Source organism: Conger conger, chromosome 2, assembly GCF_963514075.1.
Source record: "Conger conger chromosome 2, fConCon1.1, whole genome shotgun sequence".
Classification (NCBI taxonomy): Eukaryota; Metazoa; Chordata; class Actinopteri; order Anguilliformes; family Congridae; genus Conger; species Conger conger.
In genome coordinates, this window is record NC_083761.1 from 24,255,404 (window position 1) to 24,282,102 (window position 26,699).

General features: G+C 42.0%; 2 protein-coding genes across 2 annotated transcripts in view; one reads left to right on the forward strand and one right to left on the reverse strand.

Annotated features, from left to right (window-relative positions):
- The window catches only part of slc35f3a (solute carrier family 35 member F3a), a 30,325-nt gene extending 17,145 nt beyond the window's left edge, over window positions 1-13,180 (forward strand). Inside the window, exons 3-8 of the mRNA XM_061231451.1 lie at window positions 8,917-9,259; window positions 9,852-10,071; window positions 10,505-10,630; window positions 10,755-10,947; window positions 11,464-11,553; window positions 12,723-13,180. Of these exons, the coding sequence (XP_061087435.1) occupies window positions 8,917-9,259; window positions 9,852-10,071; window positions 10,505-10,630; window positions 10,755-10,947; window positions 11,464-11,553; window positions 12,723-12,943 (1,193 nt within the window). The 3' untranslated portion in view covers window positions 12,944-13,180. The remainder of the gene's footprint in view (window positions 1-8,916; window positions 9,260-9,851; window positions 10,072-10,504; window positions 10,631-10,754; window positions 10,948-11,463; window positions 11,554-12,722) is intronic.
- A 3,347-nt stretch (window positions 13,181-16,527) lies between these two features.
- gpam (glycerol-3-phosphate acyltransferase, mitochondrial) overlaps window positions 16,528-26,699 on the reverse strand; it is a 38,009-nt gene continuing 27,837 nt past the window's right edge. The window contains exons 19-21 of the mRNA XM_061230937.1: window positions 25,631-25,820; window positions 23,782-23,840; window positions 16,528-21,216 (exon numbers count right to left, since the gene is read on the reverse strand). Of these exons, the coding sequence (XP_061086921.1) occupies window positions 21,100-21,216; window positions 23,782-23,840; window positions 25,631-25,820 (366 nt within the window). The 3' untranslated portion in view covers window positions 16,528-21,099. The remainder of the gene's footprint in view (window positions 21,217-23,781; window positions 23,841-25,630; window positions 25,821-26,699) is intronic.

The window sequence follows — 26,699 nt, forward strand, 5'->3', positions numbered from 1 at the left end:
CTGTTCGAAGCCACATCAGTTAGAGACGTGGCAGATGCGTGACAGATGGGGTTGATAAACAGGTCGATCATTTATATGTCAACGCTTTCCGAAAAATGTCCGCTAAGTATGCGCTCATGTTTCCTAGCTCAAAGGCAAGATTGGCAATTCCTAACTTCTACTTCTAGCTCCTAGACCAGGGGTCGGCAACCCTGCTCCTGGAGAGCCACAGGGTGTGCTGGCTTTCCTTGTTACTCTGCACTTAATTGATAAATTAAAGCAGTCGATTACACAGTTAACTCGATTCACCTGGTTTCTTGGGTAAGAATCGGTTACTGGTATTAAGGCGAAAACAAAAACCAGCACACCCTGCGGCTCTCCAGGACCAGGGTTGCCGACCCCTGTCCTAGACGGAACATTTAACGTGTTGGAATGTCCTTAAAGATGGCAGACCTTCCAGGTCAGGAGCAAGGAAAAGAAAAAAGAAGGAATGAGCCCAAAGTGCCACCCTGAGCTCTCCTCTTGTGTTGATTCCTCCCTCAGCTCCGGACTCCTTACTGAGGCTGATCTGACTGTGCGTGATGTAGCTCTCTGTCCATATTGGTGCCCACCCTGTGTAAGAGATGCTGGCAACACACTTATCCAGAGTGACATACAACAAAGTGCGAAGTGCATACCCATAACCAGGGATAAGTCTGAAAGACCCTAGAAGGAAGTACAATTTGAACTGCTAACAGTACAACAAAGATGAGCATTAAAAAAAAAAAAAAAAAATTTATACCGCACCACGCAAATAAATGAATAAACAGCTTACCTAGCCAAACAAAACTAGCAAAGGTATCATCATGGTGTGATCCAGGTCTCAGTAAGGGCAAGGAATTATAGGGACTGGAGGGAGGCATATGCAGGGATGAAGTCAGCCTTCCAAGTGGCAGACTGGCGTTGCATAGTCTCCCCCCCCAAATTTCTCACAGGGGGTCAGCAGGTAGCAGAGGTTGGAGGGGTTCTGGCGCCGGGAGGCCAATGTCACAGGGGGCATCTTCTGTAACGGAGAGAGTAGACTGGGATGGGGTGAACATAACATAATGAACTAGGATGAAGTCGCTCTAAGGACGCCTATAGGCAATGGTTGGTTTTCTATTGGCTAAATAGCTTTAAAGGAATACCAAATCAAAGCTAATCTAGCGACAAATGCCCATGCTATCAAAACAATTGAAAAATCATTTACACCAGGTAGCCTACCAGTTTCAGTGATTAAAAGCACACCAATAAAACAAACTAGCTCAAAGCCCTAACCTCAGATGTTCAAAATAGCAATTGAAAAATTCTTCTAAAAGTTCTTAACCTGATCTAGTGGACGGCCTGCAGCGATACCAACACACCTGGTTGAAATAATGCACTCACTGTCAAAGGACTAGTTTTCCAAAGCTAATATACTCAAGCATCGCTCTAAGGACACCTATAGGCTATGCCTCATAAGATTTATATTGGCTTTGTTTAAAAGGAATACCAAATGAAAGCTAATCTAGTGACAAAGCATACTAATCTACTAACCCCGAAGCATAGAGCATGCTTCCCCATCCCCTCCCCCGTCCAGCGGGCCTGGGTTTCAGACTTTGGAAGGAGCAGCGGTTCTTGCTCTTTTTGTTTAGGTTATTCTCTGCCTGAGTTCCTCTCTGACAGAGTGTTGACACAGATTATGGGAGCCACCTGCTACTAAACTCCGTAATCTTAATACTGCAATGTCTGCTACCTTATACAGTTATTTATGCATTGAGTTGCTGCCACATGATTGGCTGATTAGATAATTTGAATTAACCAGCTGATGTACAGGTCTGCCTCATAAAGTGTTCACAGTGTGTATATATTTGTCTGTGGTCTAATGCATATTAGACTGATCTGGCATTGGTGTATCAAGCTAATTAGCTAATTGAGCCAAGGCAAATGGAAGAAACAGAAACATGCGTACATATCAGCCCTACAGAAAAACAGCTTTCTAATCAGAGTACACACACTACACATACACACAGGGCACAGGACATACAACCGCACATGTTTATATGCAAGGTAAAAACACCACACACACAGGGTTCACAGACACACACATACCACATACTGTACACTCACATCAATGCATATCTTGTACACATGTAAATGCACGATGCACACGCATTGCACCTGCACACATGCAAACAAGCTCACGCATATGGATACAGTACATCCATACACCTGTTGATACGAAAGTGATAACATTCAGTGTTTTTGTGTTGATTGCTGTCTGGCTTCGTGGCATGCTTCGCTCCAGACGCTCTGCTCACTCACCACTTTCTGCTTTAAATTTGGTAGGAGGAGTGTGATAGACATTTGAGAGCTCAGGCTTACATCTGAGTGGTAAGTGTGAATGCCGCATTGCCACTCGCGGGTTTGGATAACACACATGGGAAATAGGGCAGAGGAACTATTGTTTGGTCCGGAAACTGCAGCGTCTGTGATAGCTAAATTATGACCACATCCACTCAACAGACCTGGGTCAAATGTGTAACTGTTGATCAATTGATCTTGCCTGTGCATTTGAGTCAATCAAGAGGAACAGAAGGTAGGGATGTGACTCCAATATCCGATTCCGACTCCAGTATCGCAAATCGATTGAATAGATTCTTCCGACTCCCATTAAATGTTGCGTAATGGAATGGAATGTCTATTTATTTGTCCAAGTGTCAGAAGCAAATTGTGAGGGACATTTGAAACGTCATATTAAATAGTTTTCACAACTACACAGAATGTAGCTCACAGATTTACTGCATTCGAATGTTTCCTAACCTTAGACGCATAACAATTAGCTGCTTGACTCAGTTTAGTTCAAAGCAACTGTCACGGCATCAAATTTGCTTTTCTGTGTTGGAACATGCTGGTTCTTTAGTCAGTGTGAACGGTTTTCAGTTCAGTTCACGGTTTTCGTTAGTCATTAACCCATGTTTCAATTCCATAAGAATGCTTGGCATGGTCTTTAAATCTGCTTAGTCTAATCAACTGTACGTCGGTCTGGATAAGAGCATCTGCCAAATGCCAATAATGTAATAAATGTCTTCCTAAATTAACTGCTAATTCTTCTTACCACCTGCCACCAGACTCAATGTATTATTTGAGAATCTGGTGTGATTCTCAAATAAGAATCTTGATAAAGCTAGGATCTGCTTCACTTGTAGCATACGATGAACACTGCATAGCCTACAGGAATTTGAACACATAAATACTCAAGCGAAATGGCCATCTGCAAAGCTAGGCTACCTTTTAAAACACAAATTCAACAAACAAAATTCAGAAGTCAGAAATATTTTTTCCCTGCTTGTTTGCAGACTAACATGACGTGGGCCACATACTGACAAAAAAAGACAGTAGATAATCTTCTGGGTACTGTTCACGAAGCAGGATTGCTGAGTTGCTACATAATTGCACTGACTAAACTCTATTCTGCTTTGTGAAATATCCATTTTCAGAAATTATCTATGCTGCTTTCCATTCAACCTCTTCCAACTGTCATTAGTTTGTCAGTCAAGCTTGTCACTTAACAGATAACCAATCAAAATATAAGAATCGCTTACATGTGACCCATCCAACAACTACAACTCTGGAGAGGGAAAAGGTTGAGGAATCGATTCTTTTGGGTTCAACTCCCACTACCTACCACTACCAGAAGGCGGGGTTTGCACTTCAGTATCTCACAGATTCCAATACACCAGACAAGCTCAGTAAAGAGTTAAAAAATATTTGAATCCAAAACAATTATGCATTTGACCCAGGTCTGCCGCTCACTGCTGAATTTGGCAGGAAATGGAGAAAAACAGAGAGGATGAAAGATGACAGGTTATCACTAATGAGCCTCTGTAGAGTGAGGGAGAGAGACAGCAGCTCTGTCTCTCTGTGTTTCTTGGGAGTGGACACACTTTTACCTTGATCTTCACATCTAAAAAGAGCTGTTCCAGATTTTACTTTGTGTAGTTATAAGGCTCACACGGTAACACGGTAATCCTGCTTTGTAGAACATGGTAGAGAGCAGTAGCCTTATCTTTATCTGGTGCTGAAGAACATGAACTTGTTAAGAGTAAATGTACCATACAGTGGGGTGCAAAAATGTGGGCACCCCAGGTTTAAATGTCTGTTACAATTAATCTGTATGTGATTGAAAGCAAACCTGAACTGTTTATAAATTATTATAAAAGGGAAAATTTGGGAACCCTTTTGGATTATTCTTTGTTACTTTTAAAAAAGATGATAGTTGCCCGAGGAGGAGTTAAAAAGTACTAACTGACAGGGTTCCCAAACTTTTGCACAGGGCCTTTTTCCTTTTTTATTATTTTGAAACTGTAAAAATGAAAATGGAAAGTAATTTTGCTTTCTATTTGCACAGTACTGTAGATATTAGATTATATGTACTATGGATTCTGGAGTAGATTCATGTTGGAGGAGATAGGTTATAGATATTAGAGATGTGCTGTTGATGTTGGAGTCATGTTTAATTTTGGTGGAAGTAGAAGTAGTACCGCAGTATATTAGATGTCAGAGGAGATGTAGTTATAGAGTATGGTGGACTTATGGGAGAGCAACAGATAACAGAAGGAGCCCTTGTGTGTGATCAGATGGTTCCTACACTTACCTGTACCACCAAATCAGGGACCTGTAAAGACCTGTTCAGTAGATTACACTGCAGACTATCTATGAAGAATCTTCCAGGGTCAGCTTTTTCAATGTGGATTTTGATCCTGGATCAGGTTTTAAAGTGACTGTAGAAGAGATGTAGATGCTAGTGTAGATGTAGATTTTGGTACCCAGGGGTGCTATGTTTTATTAGGTTGACATACAGTGCCATCTACTGTAAGGGAAACGTAAATATACATTTATATATAATTAATAAATGCATATTTTAATTGGGTCAGATAGAAGGCAGTGGAAATCAGCATAAAATAATCAGGTAAAGGGCAGCTAAAATGCATTCATTCACACCATAAATAAATGTTAACTAAGAAACAAGATCACAGTAATATTCTGTGGCCAGCCGATCTGCTGTAACCTGTAATCTCTGGTACCAGCCAGAGTGGGCTGTCAAGTGTGTGGTTAGACTCATTGGGTCTCATTCATGAAACGTTAGTAAGTCTATGTGCAGATTTCCACATAAACGTCCACGCTACTAAAAACCTACTCCGGATTCATGAACGCCGCGGGAAACCCAGATCTGATCGTAAACACATGTGTATGATCATGAATGCCAATCCATCGTAAAGTGAAAGCGCGCTCCCGGTAATCAGCAATTAGCATAAATCCCCGCCCATGAATAGACAATGATGGCCATATAAGGAGGTGTAGACGCATCCAGTCGACCTGTCAGTCATCATGGCGCAAACAAGGAAAGAGAGAGAAAGAAAGAAAAAAAAAAAAAAGAAAAAAAAAAAGAAAATTTCCGAAATAATCTTGGGTGAAATATATATTTTATTGAGTAAAAAATGTTTTATTTTCTTCTATCAGTAGTGGTGTTGTGACAGGGACAGGCAAAGCGAAGGCCTGGAAGGAGGTGACAGATGCTGTTAATGTTGCCTCTGTAGACAATAGAACCATATCCGAGGTTAAACGTAAATGGTTTGACATGAAACTGAAGGCAAAGAAACGCATAAGAGCACAAAAAAAACATGCATCAGCCACAGGAGGAGGATGCTCACAGGCACAAATATCACCTGCTGACGAGCGCATCGCTGGCATTGGGGAGACCTCTCTGTAAGGAATTATACCTGACGGAGACACCGACATGCCTCCACTGGAGACAACATCAAACCCAGATGGTAAGGTGATAATTGTTGTATCTTAATACATTCTGAATACCATCACTGATAGCTTAGTGGTTAGTGTAGTTTAACCTAGGTCGTACAGTCCCACCAAACAAACAGAACACTTGTGGGGGTTTCTCTTCGGATTGAATGAAGTGGAAACGGGAAATCAGTAATGTTATATTGTGCGATATGGTGCGTAATGGATATCAGTGTCGGAATGTAGAGCTATTTAACATTCATTTCAAGAAAGGATACGGATAGCGTATAGCCCACTGCAGTTTTGTATGCATCGTCTTCAAATTATTTGAATCTTAATAGCCTAAAGCTCTGTTTTATACTATACAGCTCCAAACAACTCTTCAAGGGTTCTGAATTTCTGTATGTTTACACTAGGACTCGGAACTGTACTGTCCTCTCAGGTCCACTTTTGCACGTGTTCTTGTGTTTGATTTGCACTTTGTTGTACGTCGCTCTGGATAAGAGCGTCTGCTAAATGCCACGTAATGTAACGTAATGTAATGTAAAAATAAGTCAGTCTGCAGCCAACGTAAATTAAAGATTTTTCAAATAAGATTTATTTAATGTTTCTTTCAAATGAAAAAAGAGCCACACATAAAACGAAAAAAAACAAACGTTGTGTCATATTTCTAGCTGGCGAGTGCTCCTCCCATGATGTGGCTCCACCACCTGCTGCCGCCGCTGCTGCTCCTGCTGCACCCAGGTACCGAGGCCGAAGAGGTGATCCGGCTGTCCTTACGGATGAGGTCCTGAGGAATCAAGAAAGTCTACTTACAGCAGTCAACCAAATCAACACGTCCCTCCAAGAAATTAACACCAGCTTGAAGGAAATCTGCAAGGCACTTTTGCGTCCTCAACAATAAAGTGTTATGTTGTCAGTATTGTGTGATGTCTGTGTTTATCCTGGGAAAACACTTATTTACTACAAGATAATCAAGCTACTCTCTTTTACTCTGATAATTAAATATAGCCTATTTGTATACATTTTAAAGAGCATGACCTGAAAATGAACTGAGGTAGCCTACTGAAACAGGATGTTGTATATAAATATAAAACAAAATACAAATGAAACTAACTTTTTGCAAAGCTTGTCGGCCTAAAATGTGCACAGCTTATTCAGTCTTAGCAACACTTACCTTGAAATTGCTCTACAAGTCGCTGGCGTGTCTATAGCAGCCGCATTTCGAGGCCCAAGAGCTGGTTCCGGAGGCAGTCGTTCCTCTGCATTGGGGACTTCAGGTAGGGGAATGCCCTGTTTAATGGCCACATTGTGCAGGACACAGCAGGCTAATATTATTTTGCACACCTTCACGGGTGCATAAAGAAGGGTACCACCTTTATTGTCCAGGCAGATCCATCTTGCCTTCAAGACCCCGTTTGTGCGCTCCACAACGGCCTGAGTAGCAGCGTGTGCCTCACAGATCAGTTGCACATTAACGGAATGAAAGTTTTTCCGGTTTATGTAAGCAAATGCATCACAAAGAATGTGTAATCTATTGAGTTGATTTTCATAGATAATTCACAATCATGAACCTAATCTGGATCTTAAACCTGCTAATTGCCAACTAATTTAACTAAATGTATTATATTTTTAATTGTCATGTTCATATCAAAGGCATCTGCGTATTGTTTACATAACAGAGCGCAATATGAATAAAAACGTAAATTTCCAATAGTGACAAGCATTATTTATGTGCATTCTTGAATTTACACAAGCACTACGCGTGGTCAGCAGCAGGTGTAGATTTTGTTAGTAGCTACGAAAAGATCGGAGCTACTAAAATATTGATGAATGCCAAAAACCCGTAAATTTCCCTCTACTCGCATTTTACACACAAATTCGTTCAGCTCACGTTTCATGAATGAGACCCATTGCATTTTGTTAATAGGCTACCGATTGTGCTAAATATAAAAAAAGAACCCTTTATTTCTCACTGTTTTTACTGCCACTTTGAAAGTAGCTGCTACTTATTGTGAAGCATCCTTTTCCAATACCTATTCTACTCACCACAGTACTACTCTAGTCATCCTTGTTGTCACGTCCCATGTCTCTGCTTCTTAATCATTTCCTGGTTTCCCGTTTCTATGAATTTTCTGAGTATGTGTTTGTTCCATTTCATGGTTTTGAGTTTACCCTGTTCTGTACTACTAGCCTCCCTCCTTTGTCCTGATCCAGTCCCTTCACCCAGCACATGGTCCTCCGCCCTTCTCTTTGTCCAAGCCCCATCGCTGTTCCTGCCTTCCGTCTCAGACTGATCTCCTGGTTATGACCCTTGCCTGTGTTTGACTTTTTCTCGCCTGCTCTTCATTGCCCTGTCTGCCTGGATTCTGACCCTCACCTGTCCCTTGACAATGAACTGCTTATCCCAAACTGTGTTTACTGGCGATTGAGCCAGGACTGTCTGATCTCTTTTCCACCAGTTCTGAGTCTGCGCTTGGTTCCAGATATGCTGTGTGTTCACAACTATTTGTAAAGTGAGTTCACAGTTCAAGCCCAAATCCCTAGGAACCTCCACAGTCATGTTCTCAGATGTGGAAGTGGCACGGTTCGCTCCAGCATGGGCCTGCCATCTGCTTTAGACTATCAGCATGAGATTCCATCTAGCTGACATTTGACCTCTTCTGACAGCTAATGAAAAGTGTTGAGAAATGAGATGCACTCCCTGCACCCCCACCCCCAATCTATGTGTACCCACTGGGATTTACAACCTTGCCTCGTCTCAGGTGACATTGAGTGGCAGCCCCTGTGAATTATACCTGACTGGGTTATCATAACTTGGGAATTTTTACGAGAGCTTGGCCAGTGTCATTTGCCTGCTGAATTATTCTTAATGATGGACAGGTTCCATAAGTGTAAGTGGCAGACATTGTAGGACAAGGGAACTAGGCTTGTAATCTAAAACATACAGAACACTGCTGCTGCACTCTTGAGCCAGGTACTTAACCTGAATTGTGTTAGGAAACTGCATATCCAGGTGAACTATAATTTCTGAGTACTGTAATCTGTGGGTGTGTGTATTTCTGTGTGTGCACTTTGTGTGTGTTTCCGTATCGTAATTTTGGTGTATTTGTGCATTGCATTTTGTGTGCGTGTGTACAGGAGAGAACCTGGTGCGAGAGAATACCACGGTGATAGCAGATGGTCATCCGGCTGGGGCTGGGGCAGCGGCTGAATCCAGAGGAGGCGGACAGACGCTACGCTGCTGTCTGCACGTGACGGTCGCTCACCTGCGCAAGACCCTGTGGGGCGTCGCCATGGTGACTTGCGTGTGCTCCACCTGGACGGGCTCCACCCAGCTGGCCAAGGTCACCTTCAGGCAGTTTGACGCCCCCTTCACCCTGACCTGGTTTGCTACTACCTGGAACATCCTGGTCTTCCCCCTCTACTACATGGTCCACGTATGCAGGAGCTCTGAAAGACTCACTCCCTGGCAGAGCTTCAGGTAAGTCTGAGCCACGTGGCCAAAAATGGGATTCGCCTTTCAAGCTCACTTCCTGGTCTTGTGGAGAGACATTGCTCACTAGCGCCAGTGCAGGTGGATCCAATATAGGTCTTTCAGCCACCCCTTTTGAATGAAGTTAATGGTACCAATCCGGTCAAAATGATGCATTTTTACCCTCGAGAGCATAGTCACAATATGTGTTGTTTCTTCATCTGGTCTCCCTATGTGCTGATTTGTTGTGTCATTTGGATAATATTTTAATATTTTGTGGTCGAATCAGGGAAAGTTTGCAAAAAATGGAAAGAAATAAGATATTTTTTCAGAGATTTTGGTCAAGCAGTATGAATGCCTCTTTAGGTCTTTGACCTAGACTGATACTCATACACACACCAGATCTGTATGTGTGTGTGCCTGGTGAAATTCAGCCAAGCAGGAGAACTAGAAGGTGGGATTTGCACTTTTTGAGAGTATTTCATAGGTTCCAATATGCCTGACAAGTAAAGCGTTGAGAGGTTTTTGAATCCAAAATGATTACGTATTTAACACAGGTCTGGTGAAGATGGCTGTAGGGTCATACGGTGTTCCTCCCCAGGCAGTGCAGCAGGCTCTTTGGAGACAACGGCATGACGGTGAGGACGGTTGTGGTGAAGACTGCTCCTTTCGGTCTGCTGTGGACGATGACCCTCTACCTGTACCTGCAGGCTTTGCGTAAGCTCAGCACAACAGACGCCTCCGCCCTCTTCTGCTGCAACAAGGCTTTCGTCTTCCTGCTGTCTTGGATCCTGCTCCGCGACCGCTTCATGGGTGTCAGGGTGAGCGGCAGGGTTAAACAGCCAGCTGAGTGTGGGGAGGGTGGCTAGGTCGTTCTACAGGACAGAAGAAGGTGGGGTCCTGGGGAGAAAGTTCCATGATGAGATCGCAGTGCACGGTGGTTGTGGGGACACTGCGGCCCTCCAGTACCAGGATGAATTGCCTTGGTGAGACTGCAGCACACCAGTATCAGAATTCAGTAGCTCCGCAGTCACTGTGGCCTTTCAGAACAAGGGTTGGGTTGCCTTAGACAAACTGCATTCCTCCAGTACCAGGATTCAGTAGCTCTGCAGTCACTGTAGGATCTTCAGTACAAAGGTTGGGTTGCCTTAGAGACACAGCCCAGCAGTACCAGGAGTCAGTAGCTAGGTAAGTGTAGCCACAGTTGCCCTGCGCCCTGGCTTTGCACCACTAATGTCTCCTTTTGTCATTCAGATTGTGGCGGCCATCTTGGCAATCGCAGGCATCGTGATGATGACATACGCGGATGGGTTCCACAGCCGATCCGTAATCGCCATCTCGTTCGTGGTGGCGTCAGCGTCTACGTCAGCCATGTACAAGGTGAGAGGGAGAAAAACACCAACACTACAAATGAAGGGCATATTTCATGCCAAACGGCAGAACCTCAGAACAATAAATAACCAACAACCCAAAGTGTTTGACTGATCACACCGCATTGCCTCAGGTTTTGTTTAAGATGGTCCTGGGCAGTGCCAAATTTGGAGAGGCAGCACTGGTCCTCACTGTCATCGGTGGTGCCAACTTGATCTTGGTCAGCCCAGTCCCGCTGGTCCTCTACTTCACAGGCGTGGAGCACTTCAGTTCCCCCAGTGACATCCCGTGGGGGTGCCTCTGTGGCGTGGCAGGTCTTCTATTGGGTAAGGAAGAGGTTGAGTCCTTCAACATTTAGATCTGTGTCATCAGCAGATATAAAAACTATAATGCTGCAAACTCTGTTGAGGGACATAACAACACCAAATCTGAGACATAAGTCTAACAAACATCACTGGCAATACTGAAACATTTACAGGCACCACTAAAGACCAGATTTATCAGCGATAGCCACAACAGTGCTTTAGAAACAAATAGACCTGGGCCAAATATATGTAATTGTTTTGGATTCAAATACTTTTCTGTGTTGGATTGATCTTGCCTGGTGCAATTGTGCTAACCAAGAGGACCTGAAGAGGGGCTTCCACTTTTTGAGAGCTTCCAATACACCAGATAAGCTCAGTAAAGTATAGGAAAGTATTTGAATCCAAAATTATTATGTATTTGACCCAGGTCTGGAAAACCAAACTGCCAACTTCCAGTGCTTTAGTACCTTTTTATATAAACAGTTGAAAATGATTGATTTGTGACAGCTGTTTCTTTCTTGTTATCTGCCTCTCAAGCATTCAACCTGCTGGTGAATTTTGGCGTTGCAATAACGTACCCGACCTTAATCTCACTTGGTGTCATCCTAAGTGTTCCTGTCAATGCCTGTAAGTCACCCCTCTTTCAGTCGCTTTTGCAGAACACTTTCCATCCACACTGCTTACAGGAATCAGCTGTTTCAGTCGATCACAAATATGGCTATGATCGGTCCCCAGCTACCTCTCTAAGGTCAGCCTGCCCTGTATAAAGAAAGAAATAACACTGTTGTCGGAGAGTAGGGTGGCACAGTAGTGCATCGAGTAGCACTGTTGCCACACAGCAAGAAGGTACCAAGTTTGTATCGTTTCTGAGGACCATTGTGTGGAGTTTGCTCTCCCTGTGTTGGGGTGGGTTTTCTGCCAGGGACTACCACAGTCCAAAGGCATGCATTAGGCTAACTGCAGACTCTAAATTGCCTGTAAGTATGAATGTGTGAGTCAATTAAGTGTGAACCCTGCGGTGGATTGGCCAGGGTACATTCCTGCCTCTGGCCCACTGCATGCTGGGACAGGTTCCAGCCTGGGATAGTGCTTTAACTGTGTTTGACTGCGTTTAAGTACTTGACTGAGAACCGTGAATTGCCATAAAATGCAAGAGTGCTACAGTTTGTAGTCCTAAAACCCAGAAGAGAGTTAACATTTCTGAGCCGTGAGTTCTCTTGGCAGGTTTCTCATGCTTTTCTCCCATAGGGATTTTTATTTCAGCCAAATATAGGGTCTATAGTTAATGTACGCTTAAGAGAGTTTCAAGTTTTGTTCAAGAAGTTACATCCATTACATCCGTTAATTTCGCAACCATGAATTTCAAAGCGGTTATGTGCTTTAAAAAAGTAAGTTGCTAACAAGGTGATATAATTAATCTGCAATGGTCATGTCATGTGCCGGTGGGCTGGTATGAAACTTGAGTGGTGGCTGGCAGAATACAACTGTTGTTGTATTTTCAATGTAGCAATTTGTTGGCAAACATAGAAATGCATGGTTGAGATATTAACAGAAGCGCTTTCACTCGTAAAATACAAAAGTGAAACTCTTAAGCTTACGTTAACCACGGACCTTGTTTTCCACAAAAATCCCAAGAAATCCCTGTGGAAATAGAAACATGGGACATTTGCCAAGGGAACCCATGGCAGAAGAAACTGTCTGCTTGCCCTAAAAATAAAAAAGTTGTCAGTACTGTAACACTCTATTCAAAGAATGAGTGTATGAGCAACAGATGAGTGTTGTTGTTTCTTTGGCAGTGGTGGACCTGCACACCTGTGAGATCCAGTTCAACACAGTACGCCTTATTGCCATCGCACTCATATGCCTGGGGTTCCTGCTGCTGCTGCTGCCAGAGGACTGGGACCGGGCTTTGCTCCATGTGGCCTCCAGGCTGCGCAAGCAAGATCAGCCAGCAGAGGGTGGTACCGAGAGCCGAAGAACCCCAAGCTCCATGCCCACTTTCGGACACCAGCCCTGACTCCAGCCTGATCCCAAAACGCCTTAGACATGCCCACGCCCTCTGGCTGCCATGTCTCGTTTCTGTTTCTGCTGCCTCTTCCTGCTACAGAAATTGTCGAATGGATCAGTCAACTGAATAAGAATGGATCCATATTTATACCCAGATTAACTGACATAATGTGTGTAGTGTACATACCTTTATTTTTGTATATGCAATGTACTATATGACCTGCATTCTGCTCAGTGTGTGTACAGATTTTTGGCATAAAATATCTAGGTTTTTGGTCTTGTTCAAAGTGTTCTTGTGTGATCTCCCAAAATGTAAGACAGACGTTTTTTAACCTCCCCTGAATGGAAAATAGTATCCGGATCTGTGTGGAATGCAACTCATCAAGGACTGGTGAGCCAAGATCAGAGATAATGAGAGAACGTGTACTTAGCCTTATTATAGTGAGAAATATATGTTTGTGTTGGTTGAAACTTCCATTCACAAGAGCACATTTTAAACCTCAATATCTCACTCGTTTCAAAACCGATCTCAATGCCATTTTGCGGGTCTACTACAATGGCTACTCATTACGTTACAATACCAAATACATTTCTTGCGCAAAAATAACTATTTAAATCCTACGGATCCTGGCAAAAAACTACTCATTCTGTGGATAATTCAGAAGTATATGTGCTTTTTCAAATTTCAGGACTACATTTTATTCAATTTGAATTTGAATTCACAATTTTGACGATTAATTGTCCATAGACATACATAGACACAATGCTAACATGAATTAAGCTAATCTAAAGTTGTAAACATTATGTTCAGCAAAGTTATCGTGTGCAGGTAGATGGTGTTTGTGATGATTTATAGATATTGCATGGACAAAGCCTTTACCTGAACACTTATCTGGAGTGTCAAACTGTGTTAATCATCATTGTATAAAAATGGATGCTTTAACTGGAGAAATGGGAGAAGTGACACCCATAGCTTGAGTGGACCACCACAGTAACACCAATTTTCCACTAGAGGGCAAACAAATGCAAGTGTCACAGCCAATATGAGCCAGTTTCTGTTAAAACATGCTCATGTTTCATGTTAACGTTTTGCTGACGCAAACCAGTGCCATGAACATCCTTAGAATCCTGAATGTGTATGAGCCAGCAGAAAACAATATTACATCATTTACGATATTTAAGACGTGAAAAGGGATACGGTCTGAAACGCATATAGTCTAGATAATCCATCCATCCATTATCTTAACCCGCTTATCCTGAACAGGGTCGCGGGGGGCTGGAGCCTATCCCAGCATACATTGGGCGAAAGGCAGGAATACACCCTGGACAGGTCGCCAGTCCATCACAGGGCGCACACACACCATTCACTCACACCTACGGGCAATTTAGACTCTCCAATCAGCCTAACCTGCATGCCTTTGGACTGTGGGAGGAAACCGGAGTACCCGGAGGAAACCCACGCAGACATGCAAACTCTGCACAGACTGGATTCGAACCCAGGACCTCCTCGCTGTGAGGCGGCAGTGCTACCCACTGCACCATCCGTGCCGCCTTAGTCTGAATTAGTATAATAATCTTTAAGGATTTCAACACACTGAGTCCTACAGTGTGTGTCTTGTTAACAGTGAGGTTGGCATTGAAACGAGCAGGGGGGTGCATCCATAGAAGTTCCTAGTGAGGTGAAGTTCTCCAGATCCTAGCCCACTTTCTTGTTGGAATAAAATAATCTACAATGCTCCCTATATTGTCAGTCGGAATGGCTGGAAACATACAATATATTCCTGAGGAATTATGATTTTACAAAATCCTTTGTAAGGAAGGCTTATTTTGCATTTGAATGCAAGACAAGATCATTTAAAATAAAGGTACAAATGAATAGAAGAAAACTTGAGTTTTGTTGCACTGTTGGTTTCTTTTACTGAATGATTCAGTAGAAAAAATCCTTATATAAAAATTACCAATATATATAACAAAATATGAAATTCTAAATATACAGAATATCCCTTTTAAAAAGATGACTGAATATACTGAAGGAATATAAAACAAAAGCATGCAAATGTTATATGAGTTATGAACAGAACAAATCAATTTACATGGCAAGGGGTAGTTATTTATTGGAACTATTCATTAAGTAACCCTTACCAGAACATGTTAACAGCAATGAAAGTCAGCTCAGACAGTAAATAAACTGAACAGACAGGTCAGAACCAACCACATTACAATCGACATACTGAATATTAGCTATTGTAGGCAGCAAAACTAAAAATCTTGCTTGGCAAGCTTTGACAAGTGGTTAATTTACTATGAGACCAAACCCACGTTGATTTTAGATAGATCGATCTCTCTTCTCCTCCAACTCCCAACTCCCCATATGATTGAAACGTATACTTTTGTTATTTAGCTTCAAAATGTGGGATGTCTGAATATTTCGGGTACGGGACAAAGGGTCAGAATGCAGTGCAATGTAAAACAGGACACCTGGTCACCGTATATGCACTACAATGCTTGGACTGTTAAGCTGCTTTCACATGATCAATGTCAAACTCTTTTGTTCAACAGCAAGTAATTGCCTGGGCTATACGAGAAGAATCAAGTGCCGCATCAAGTGCCGCCAGTTGTTGAAATTTGTCGTCATCCATCCAGGAAGCCGTCGGTTCGTTAAACTGTAAGAAGCCGCAAAAATATGTGACTGGCAGGAAATTAACCGGGCTAATGCAGTTAGCCATGTAGCCTACGTGAAACGGCTGTCTGTGTTGCGAGGAAGCGTGATGTTAGCCCCGTTATATACAAAGCTGTGATGTGACTGGACACGCAAGGAAACGTCAACTTCAAACAAGGTGAAAGTTGAAACAATTTGAACCCTGATGGAGGTCAACTTGGCTTTATTTTGAGCTGTGCGCTACATCAGGCTTAGCGTTGCTGTCGGGCTTCAACACTCCCTCCATAGGAATTGAATGGCCTGAAGCTGTGTAGGGCGTTTTGACGCTGATAATGTGAAAGCAGCTTTAGTCAAGTCAAAGTCAAGAGACCCTTGTGAAGTTCATGTTTTCAGGTGCAGTGAAGAGAAAATGGAAACATGAAGTGCGACATTGGCTCAGGTGGTAAGAACAGTTGTCTGGCATTTGGAGTTGGTTCAATTCCACCCGGGGTGTGGAAGTATCCCTAAGCAAGACACCCAATCCCCAATTACTCCTGACGATCTGGTTGGTGCCTTGTGTGTGTGTGTGTGAATGGGTGAATGAGAAGCATAAATTGTACAGCGCTTTTGATAAAGACGCTATATAAATGCTTAAGATTTACCGTGAATAGGCAAAAAAATAAAAAATAAATAAAGTAAAAAAGAAAAGTTCCTTTCCCCTGGCCCATCGAAATGCAACATAACATTACAAAATAACAAATGCAAATGCAAAATAACATTTCACGACCTTTCCCATACTTTTGGAAGGCACTGTAAATATGCATTCAGGCTACATACAAATGCATATTACCAGAGGGACAAAAAGATCCAATGGCTGGCTTTCTAGATGTCAGTCTATAATTCAACATAGCATCATAAAAACAATACAGTGGAAGAAATGCACAGGCAACCATTGATGTAGCTCTATCATTCATTTATTTAAAAACAAAACAATCCTCATAACTGTGCTAGAACATTGGATTAACCTACGACCAGTGACAATGAAGTAATGAATTTACAGTAAACAAAACCTGGATATAAATTAATAAACCTATCCAAAACAAAACAAAAAAACATACATGTGCATCACCATGATTCTGTAATCAAGAGGCTCTTTTCATTTCAAGGTTAGATTACGGTGCGTTTTTTTTAAACCATGCAAAACAAATGAAACATTAACACGGCAGTTAATTCTCGGAAGATTAAAAGAAAAGAGCCATGAAATAATGACTGAACGCGTCGTTCTGCCTTCAGTGTGACTCACATTCACAGTGACCAGTGACGAGCTTTCGTCAAGAGACCGGATTGGTCGCGCATGGTGCCGGAGCATGCCCTTTCACAGACTAACCTTTCAGCTCAAAATGAGAACAACTTTTTACATTTACCAACTACATCATACATTATTTACCTACAGTTTACAGTGTTTAGAGAGTGTATGTGCATGTGTGTGCGATTTTGTTAGTGTGCGCGTGCGTAATATGCCGAGAGCATGTGTACGTATGCGTGATGTGTTTGAAGTGTGTGCTATAAGAAAATGACACCGTTCATTATTGCTTTGTCTACTTAATTTTAAGTGCAAGAACAAGTACGTAAGGAGACAAAATTAGCACTGCAGTTATTTTTGTTTGTGCCTGCTGATAAATTAGGTTCCCCTCAGCAAATACGCAGGTCATTGTATTTTTTCCCCAAAATATTGTATTTTGTTCAATTGACCCTCATCCCTGCCGAGTTTTCCATCCCTCTGGCTGCCAGCCAGCCTCTACAATCACAAGCGGAAATCTAAGGGGCTGATTGCAGGAAGGGCTGAAATTACCTAATCGTGTTAAAATGGTCGAAAATGAGGTTAAGTCCTTCTGGGGAGCTGGAGTTGGTTGGTTAAGTTGGTTTTCGGGTTGGACTCAGGTAAATTTGATTTATTAGGTCTTGACACCTAATCATCCCCTGATTCAATTGACGGTGACTTCATCGCAAACCCAAGTTTAATAAATTTAGTGGTACTCGGGACTGCAGTGAACTGGACAGTAATAACATAGGCCTTTTGCGGAGGGCTGGAAAAATTGCAACCGGTCTTCGATCCAGTCTCTACCCAACATCCACCCTGGACCCACCCAATCTACACCCCGGAGCCACATAACCTATGTTATGCGCAGATGTTAACATATGTTAACTGCACACTATGCTAAAATCTGAGAGGAAGCGCACAGCCATTATTTTGCTGATGCAAGATGGACTACTTCACTGAAATGTTTTGTGTGATGTATATAGGGTGCATAGATACATTAACCTTCAGAACCTTTCATCAAACCAAAGCCACCCTTCCTTTAGACAGAGTGAGGGAAAACAGATTGCTACGGGTAGCCAAGCTCATGAAGTTCTCTCGCCAAATCTTTGACATTTGTAACGGACCTTAAGTTGTGCTACCCAACTTTGTGCCGTGTCATTTCTACTCTAGCAAAAATAACTCCAGTTGAAGCTTGTGCACTCCTATAACACACACTGGTCCACATACTGCAGGTGTATGTACTATAACACAGACAAAAGGCTTAACACAGGCCTCATTGGTGACAACTGGTAGCCACTCGGTGCAGCAATGCACCTAATTTGGGGGCCTGTGACTTAACTCACACTAGCCCTTGAGGGACGAGACCAAGTAGCAAGCACTTTCTGTGTGACTATGGCTTGGTGTAACTTTTATCCATTTAAGATGTGAGATCATAAAAGGGTTAAATGTTCAATTAACAAAGGCTGATGTATCAATCACTACAGGCAACTGAAAGCAGAGTTCTAGAACATGACTTTGGACATGACATGACTTTTGAACATGACATGATTTTGGGGGAAAAGAAAAATCCAAAAACATACTTTTCAAATGCTGAAGAACAGGTTCCTATGTCTCAAACACAAACATGTACCTTATCGGTCCTAGGTTCTATTCATACTGCATCACTAATATACACAATACTATGATTGTGACTTTGCAATAGTGATCTATTGCAAAGTCACAATGGCCTCTACAAGGACCGGACCACACCACAGTTACACCATACAAGATATTTCCCCAGACTTTAGTGACTTCCAATCTCATCTCAATGATAGTCACTCCTTTGCACTTTGCAAATGCTCGGTATTGTCAATGAAGGACATCACTACTTAACACTCAATTTGAACATTTAACGGATTCAACAGTTCTACTGGTATAGGCATGTGTCAAATAAGAATCATGATTCAATCACATTTCTTTTTTTTTTCCTGTGCAGGAACCTATGGATGTATTGTTCCTGCAGTTGAAGTTATTATCATTATTCATATTTTTTTTGGACTGATTACAAATAGAAGCCATTAAGGCTGTCATATATTCAATGCGCTTCTCTATCATTATCAAGCAGTAAACTAACCAGATGCCTTTTCGCAGCCATCCTACTGAAAAGTGGATGAACACATCCGTCTTTTGTAGCTGAGAGTCAGCATGTGGCTAAACATTATGCATAAATGTTCAATTATCATTACTGAAACTGCAAGTGCCTCAAGACTTTTTTTCCTGCGGTACTTTAACGATAAAAAAAAAAACAATTTCAGAGTTCATAATCACAAGATGACTACAGAGGTGCATCGATCACATTCACATGCACACTTCATCCAATCCTATAACTCTTCCAATTGTTTCTGAAGTTGGTTTTAAGTTAGGGGCAGCTTAGGGAAACCTAGGTTTACCAGGGCTCACGTGGCTGTGGCAACAACTGAAATGTACTGTAAGCATAAGAGTAATGTTACAAAATGTAACTACATGTAACTTTTTTTGTGGGCCACATTTTTCAATGTTGAGCATCTGTCTCACTGCCTGGGCACTGATGCTCTCTGACATAAGTCGTACTGATGTGGACAACTAGCATGACAATCTTCAAAGTTCACATTCAAGGGAGTCTGCCTTAAGCAGCATTTGTGGTTCTGCAAATTTTACGACTTTCTTCAGTCCCTCTTATGGGCGAAGCTCACTTGTAGTCTCCTCCCCTTTCACACCTCGACCAATCAAAGAGTTCTACAGTTAACTCAAATATTAAACAGTGCAAAAAGAAAGGACAGAAAGCAGTTGGTAAGTATAGACCTCCCGGAAGGTTTCCATCCATCTTCAGGATCGAGTGTTTAATGTACCAGTGAACCACAGTAAGGCTACTCTGATACATTTAAAACTGAAAAGAAAATCCCAACACTGCTAATACACTCTTCTCAAATATCAAAAGGAACTACAACATTGAGAATTCAATGGAAACCTACACATATGCACTTGCTAAGAAATGCTAGCTGGTTACACCCAACATCATTATATAGCTGTTTGAGTGTTTATATAGCATTGTAGCAAAGCTGGCGGAATCTAAATCCGATCTACACACTTGCATCGTTAAGCTAACATTGTAGTGACATTGACAGAATGCACACCCAAATAACACTCACATTGTATTTGCACTGTTGCGTACCATTGATAGAACGTACTCCCGAACAACACACATTGTTTATGTAATGCTACGGCAAGTCTGACCGAATGTAACAGGTTGTTTGGGCGTTAATAATGGCATTACTCAACAGACTGGCAGAAATAATAGGATAGCACAGCTCGTGTTCTTTTCATTGGAAATACTACAGACCACATTGAATATCAAAACGTATTTCCTCTGCAGTTGATATCACCATGTCAATATCTCAGCTGCACATTGAGTCTAATACCGCTTCGACAACCACAACATCTAGAACTCAAACTCCAAGCCCCAGAAAGCAAGACTAGTCTTTGACAAGACACAACACAGCATCTCAGGCAGCGAGATGCCCTTGAGTCTAGAGTCAGCTTTACAGTTCCTGGAGTTACCACCATAACAGAAAACCTGAAGCAGTTTGTTTTTACTCTCCTAGAGACATGCTTTGAAAGCAAACTGAATAAAATGCCCTTGATAATCGTCATTCATTATCACCATTCATAACAGTCAAAATTATGATGGTAGTGCATCTTCACCTTACTTTTTTGATACACTGAAGGTAACCGGCTCCGTGCAAAGCATGACGTTCATGTCCTAATGAGCGAGGACAAACAGCAGAGATGAATAAAACCTCATTCTCGCGGTTAAAAGAAGGAAGTGATTAAAAGCTAGGGCTTTCACTGGCGAAGACGCGCTAATGTACATTCAGGGACTACAGGTGGTTCGGAAGTACTGCTCCAAGCAATTAGCTGCACGTCACGTTTTGAATGTCTAATCCGGAGGAAGACTGAAGAGAAGCCTATTATCCCATAAATTCATTTTGTGAAGGCACTTCCTGGTAAAGCTTTGCCATAGAATAGCACCTTTTTTAAAACTAGCCAGCAAAAGCCCTTTTTGCAGAATATTTGTGTTTGCATGTATTTGCATGTGTGTGTATTTGTGTGTGTGAGAGTGTGTGTGTGTGTGTGTGTGTGTGTGTGTGTGTGGGAGTGGGTGTGTGTGGGTGCTGTCGTGTGTCACGCTTTACAAGTGGCTGAAATCCAGGATGTACTGAAGGAGCTTTGTTCGGTTTGCTTGAGGTAGGAAGGTGCTGCTGACTTCCAGCAGCGCCACTTTGTTCTCGCGGCTCCCTTTCAGGACCTGCGAGACAGAGGGGCGAGGTTACACGAGGCTCCGCCTCCACAGGGCTCAACAGACACACAAGGAACGGGGAGGTAAAGCGGATATCCCGCTGAATGGCATTTCCGGTATACTGCTAAATGCTATGCTAGCGCATTTCATCATCGACTGCAGTAGCGACAACTTCATATAAGCATTAAATCGTTCGGCAACCACAACAATAGAAGGCTCCGTATCACCAGCAAATGATAGACATGCAGCTTTTCACTCATTTCTTTAAATGTCGTAGTTACAAGCGCACGGTCATATTTGTGCACCCAAATGTGCATGACATTGGTTGTAGGCTGTCATTGATAGGCTGCTGATTGCACGAATGTATCCGATTTGTAAGTTAATAAGTCAAATTCATGCTGGTTAAATCGCACAAATCTGGACAATCCATGAATACGGGCACCACTGGTGGCATTAGGATGGTCCAATTGTAGAAACGTCATCACCACAGCTGAAAGCAAGAAAATTCTGTGCATGAAATATATTGTTCAGAATAATCTGAAATTCTTCTGTTAAGGTGGTGGTTGAGGGGGCAGGATGTTATTTTATGGAGTTACGATTAGTCACTTTCCAATTTGTTAATTCAATGGCAAACTGCGCAATGTTATTTTGAACTGGAAATGTCTTATTTCGTATTTCTCTTTTTAATCAATTTTCATTTTTTAATCCAACTTTAGCGAAGGCGGGAAACAATGAATATGCTAGATGCTGTGTTATAACTTTGCCAAGATCATCATCATAATAGCTAACAAGGACATTAACAATTCAATCTGTGTTCAGGCTTGAGGACTGACACGGTGACTGACAAACAGACAGTGGCTCCCTACTCATTTGATGAAAAAGCTCCCTTACTCGTACACCATTAGTAATGGAAGAATAAATGGTTGCAACAATGAAAACAAAGACACGTGGAATCACATTATGACATTTACGTTTTAAAGACCTTGTATTGCATGTTACAAAAGAAGGGATCTTATTATATTGATATATTACACAGAATTAAATTCCTCCTGTATACATTATACATTTAGGGGGAAAGTTTTGTATTATCTTGATATGGCCGGGGAGTAGTTGTTGTGTTATAATAAATAAATGTATTTATTAAAACATTTTTGCGAGAATATTATTTAGTGGAAAAAATGGCCAAACGCCGGAAATCCGGCACTGTGCCTGAGAACTTTAAATTTTTACAAATTGAAATCCCATTGTATTCAGCATATAACTGTGTTGTATTTAAACCATAAAACACATATTTCTAACCTAGATTTCAACTAGGGATGTGACAAATCATCAGTTTTTGTAACCGTTTACCATCCCATTTTTTAAAAGGTTAACCAGTTAACCGATACTGCTTATGACCGCTCGGGGTCGTATGTTTCCCTGCATGTTTTAATCCCTCGTCCCTATGGCTTCCGCCTGATAGACTTGATTGGCATGTAATCTGTAAATATGCTGCTCTGAACAATTTTGTTACAGACCGGGTTGTGCACTCAAAATTCTGTGGTCACGCATGATTTGGCTGATAGAATATAACACCGGGTCTATTTTACCATAGGCGACTGGTCTAATGATTTTACTTTCCATCCAATACAGGTCTTTGTACAATTTGATATATTTTTATGTAACGGTAAACTTGCATTTTAGATTCCAATGCATTTTATATGGCGTGGGACAATCGTGGTGGTGAGATGTGTCCATTTCTCGTTGAAAGCGGGGAATTTTCCCTTTCAATATCCGATGGATAAATAGCCTAATGATAATGTATTGCTTTATTTATTTTTATGTAGATACTGCAGAGTAGAAAGCGAAGTTCAGTTTGCCATTAGTCTGATTTTGTGTGTCAAGTGTGTGTAGCATTTAATTACATGCGGTGTTTGCATTCTTAACCCTCTGAAATGGCCACCGATTGCTTGTGGACAGTGTATTATAATATTTAGTGGAACATTTGTCCAAAAATGTATTGCTTTGTTTATTTGTAGATACAGCATAGTGGAAAGCTACGTTCAGTTTGCGGGTAGTTTGAATTTGCGTGTCAACAAATAAATACGGATCTTCTGTGAACCTTAAGAAACGACATAGCGTTACAATAAGCCATAAATCAACCAACAGCTACAGAAATGATTTGATAACTCTAACACTGTAGCATTCATTTCCCTGTGGTGTTTGCATTTTGGCCTGACTGCTTGCTCAAACTACTGAAGCTTGTTGATTGCCAGTTTAGAATAGTTTAGAACCACGATAATATGCCCAGGGATGAACATGCATTTATTTTAAACTGAGCTTACCACTTCACCTTCAGAAAAAAAATAACGGTTATCGATCAATTTTTTGGAACCGGTTGTGAATCAGTTTCGGCTAAACGTTTAACCAGTCACACCCCTAATTTCAATGTTACATAGTTTGCTTATATTTAGCTTTTGCCGCTCTAACTCCCATCTTGCTCAGCTGAACTGAGGGGGATAAACCTGTTTGACGAGATTCCTTAAAAATTGGGCGGCTGTAGTGAAGGCTTCACAGACAAGTTTATCATCTCACCCCCAGTTCCTTGAATGTTCTCACTGTGTTCTTCACGAGGTAGTGCGTCGCGCTCTCCCCTGAGAGAAGAAGACAGAGAGAATTAATGATACAACCATTCTTATGTTTTGTCCTTTTCAGCTTTATTGGATAGAACAATCTGTATGGCAGGCTTATGTTAGCTCTTATACAGAGCAGGCTGTCACAGAAAGATTGGTACTACACACGCATCACAGGAGCAAGAACAAAGCTTGTAAATCATTACAATATATAAATATATGAATAATGTTAATAATAAATAATTAATATAAATAATGTTAAATCGCTAATATTAATCAAATGGAATGTCAGCCAAACAGACATACTGTAGGTGGGGTGTAGACTCACATGAACACACAAGTGCACACCCCCACAAGCAACACCCCATTATGCACACCCACACGCATTCTCATACACTCACTCACCTTTCTCCCACTAGGGCATAAGGACAGTGACTCACTAGCGAATTAAGCCTATGACCTTCTGGCAAGGATTTCCCCAAACAGGTTAATGGCTGACCTCGGTCTAGCTTTCTACTTTGACATATTTGGCAATTAATTCAGCAAAAATTATGCCATCGGAATAATTTGTCTCCCTGCCAGCAAAAACCAAAGCAGTCTACTCAAACTTAGGGGAACCCCCTGTTCTGCTTCAGTACATTGTACATACTAGGGCAAGGTCACCATCATGGATTTCAAGCCCCATACATGCATTGGGCCCTACCACCCAAAAAATCTCTTTTTTTAGGGCACCTGTCAGTCACGGCCCAGTGTTCAAACTTTCCCCCCTCATAAGGTGCCCCTGTGTAAAAAGCAGATCTGGGCCAAATACACAATTGTTTTTGGCTCAAATACTTTTCTACAGTTTGCTGAGCTTATCTGGTGTATTGGAATCTTTGAACTACTCCCAAAAATTGCAAACACCACACAAAATTCCATGAAGTGAAGATGATTTCCAAAATAATTAAACTATAAATAAACCTTAACCACTGGCCTGTAGCGTAGTGGTTAAAATAAATGACTGGGACAGGTAAGGTTGGTGGTTCGAATCCCACTGTAGCCACAATAAGATCTGCACAGCCCTTAACCATGCATTGCTCCAGGGGAGGATTGTCTCCTGCTTAGTCTAATCAACTGTACGTCGCTCTGGATAGGAGTGTCTGCCAAATTCCAATAATGTAATGTAATGTGTACAATGAAGAGCAGTAAACAGTTAAAAACGAAACTAAATCTCAATTTGTTTCCAGCAACCACCGCCTTTAAAACTGCATCAATTCTACACAGTTTTATAATAAAAACGGCTGGGTAGGTTCTTTGGCAGACTTTGGCCAACTCACGTACTTCTGGCTCTCCTAGTAATACCCGGCCAGCCTCGATCGATCTTTATCTGAAAAGCGGTCTATTACTTAATGTTATTGAATAAAATTTTTGCTGTAACATATTTGGGAAAATCTCAAATTTCATAATAATGGAGAAAACAAATAAATAAGGCTTTAAAAACGTCTCTGAGCTGCTGCTCACGGTGGATCACGGTAGACAGCAGAATGAAAAAATGAAAAAATATACATTGCTACTGCATGGTGATGTTGCTTGTGAATTGTCCTATAATACAGGCAGTTGATAGTAGGAGAAGGATTGCGTTAGGCTGTTTTTTGTTGTCCATGTCCATTTTGCGTCCAGTCACATCCGGTTTGTAATTCCGCTGAACAGAATTTTAAACTTCAACGGCAAGTGGCGTCCGGCGTAGCCATCTACAAAGTTCTTTGCGGTCCTAATCATGTTTCACCATTGCGCTCTCGCCCACGCAAATGCAGCATAAGCGGCGGACTCACCGAACGCGGCCACCTTCTTCTCGGTGCGTGTCAGCAGGTATCTGAACAGCTGCTGGGTGTACTCGCTCTCCTTCACGGGCCGCTGGAGGCCGTGCACGAAGATGGCCGCCCCGCTGTACGCCTCCAGGACCGGGCTCAGCAACCGCTGCAGGAACGTGAAGAACTCCTGGTGCTCCGAAGACATGCTCACCTGCAGCGGTCGGGGGAAAAAATGGACACGGTTGCGGTTGTGGTCGGTGTGTAGAATGCCCGGGTACAGTGTTTGGTTGGGCCGAGCGCAGAGCTGTGGTTCTCAGTTGGTCTTGGGGTCTCAGGATGATTTTCTAATTAGCCCATTAATTAAACTACTGAGCCAGGAAAGATTAGTGAGCTAGAACCTTGAAGTGTTTTACAGTGAGGCAGCCAGCAGCTCATAAACACTACCCAAATGTATATACACAGTACACCAATAGAAACATCTGCACACATTAGACTCAAACTCGCTCTCATTTATTGGAGGAGGGACATTTTTATGAATACTGCAAAAAGTAGGGCCTGCACAAAGCAAGAGAGATGTGGTCACATCCAATTTAGGGGGGCATTTTGGAGTTCCTTTTGGCTTCTGCCAGCTCTCCTTGTGTGGCCATGAACTATAGCACTCAGTTTTTGGTGATTCCCACTAGAGCCTGCCAAAAAAAAGCATTGGAAATCAAATGAACAGTGGAGAAAACAATACTATCAGCGGGATTTGCATTCAAACTGACACTACAGTTTGGGGAGTGTCTAGATGAAAGCCAATGGAAGGGGCCTTATTCAGCTAATCTAGAAGTCTAGTCTTCATACCTTAAAGATCCCCAAGGTATAAAGAGCCTTTCGCAGTTGGGACTTTGAGATTTAGCTTACCACAGAGACTTTCATTAGTTATCTGCACTGGGAAGTGGAGTGCTAGACATGGATAGGTTGAAGTTACTCTTTTTTTCAGAACAGGAATATGAGCAGAAAGAGTAGGAGCAGATTTATATTCTGTGTGGAAACAGGCAGGGATTTACACCTCCCCTGATTGCGAGTGTGGAATAGGGATCAACCTGCC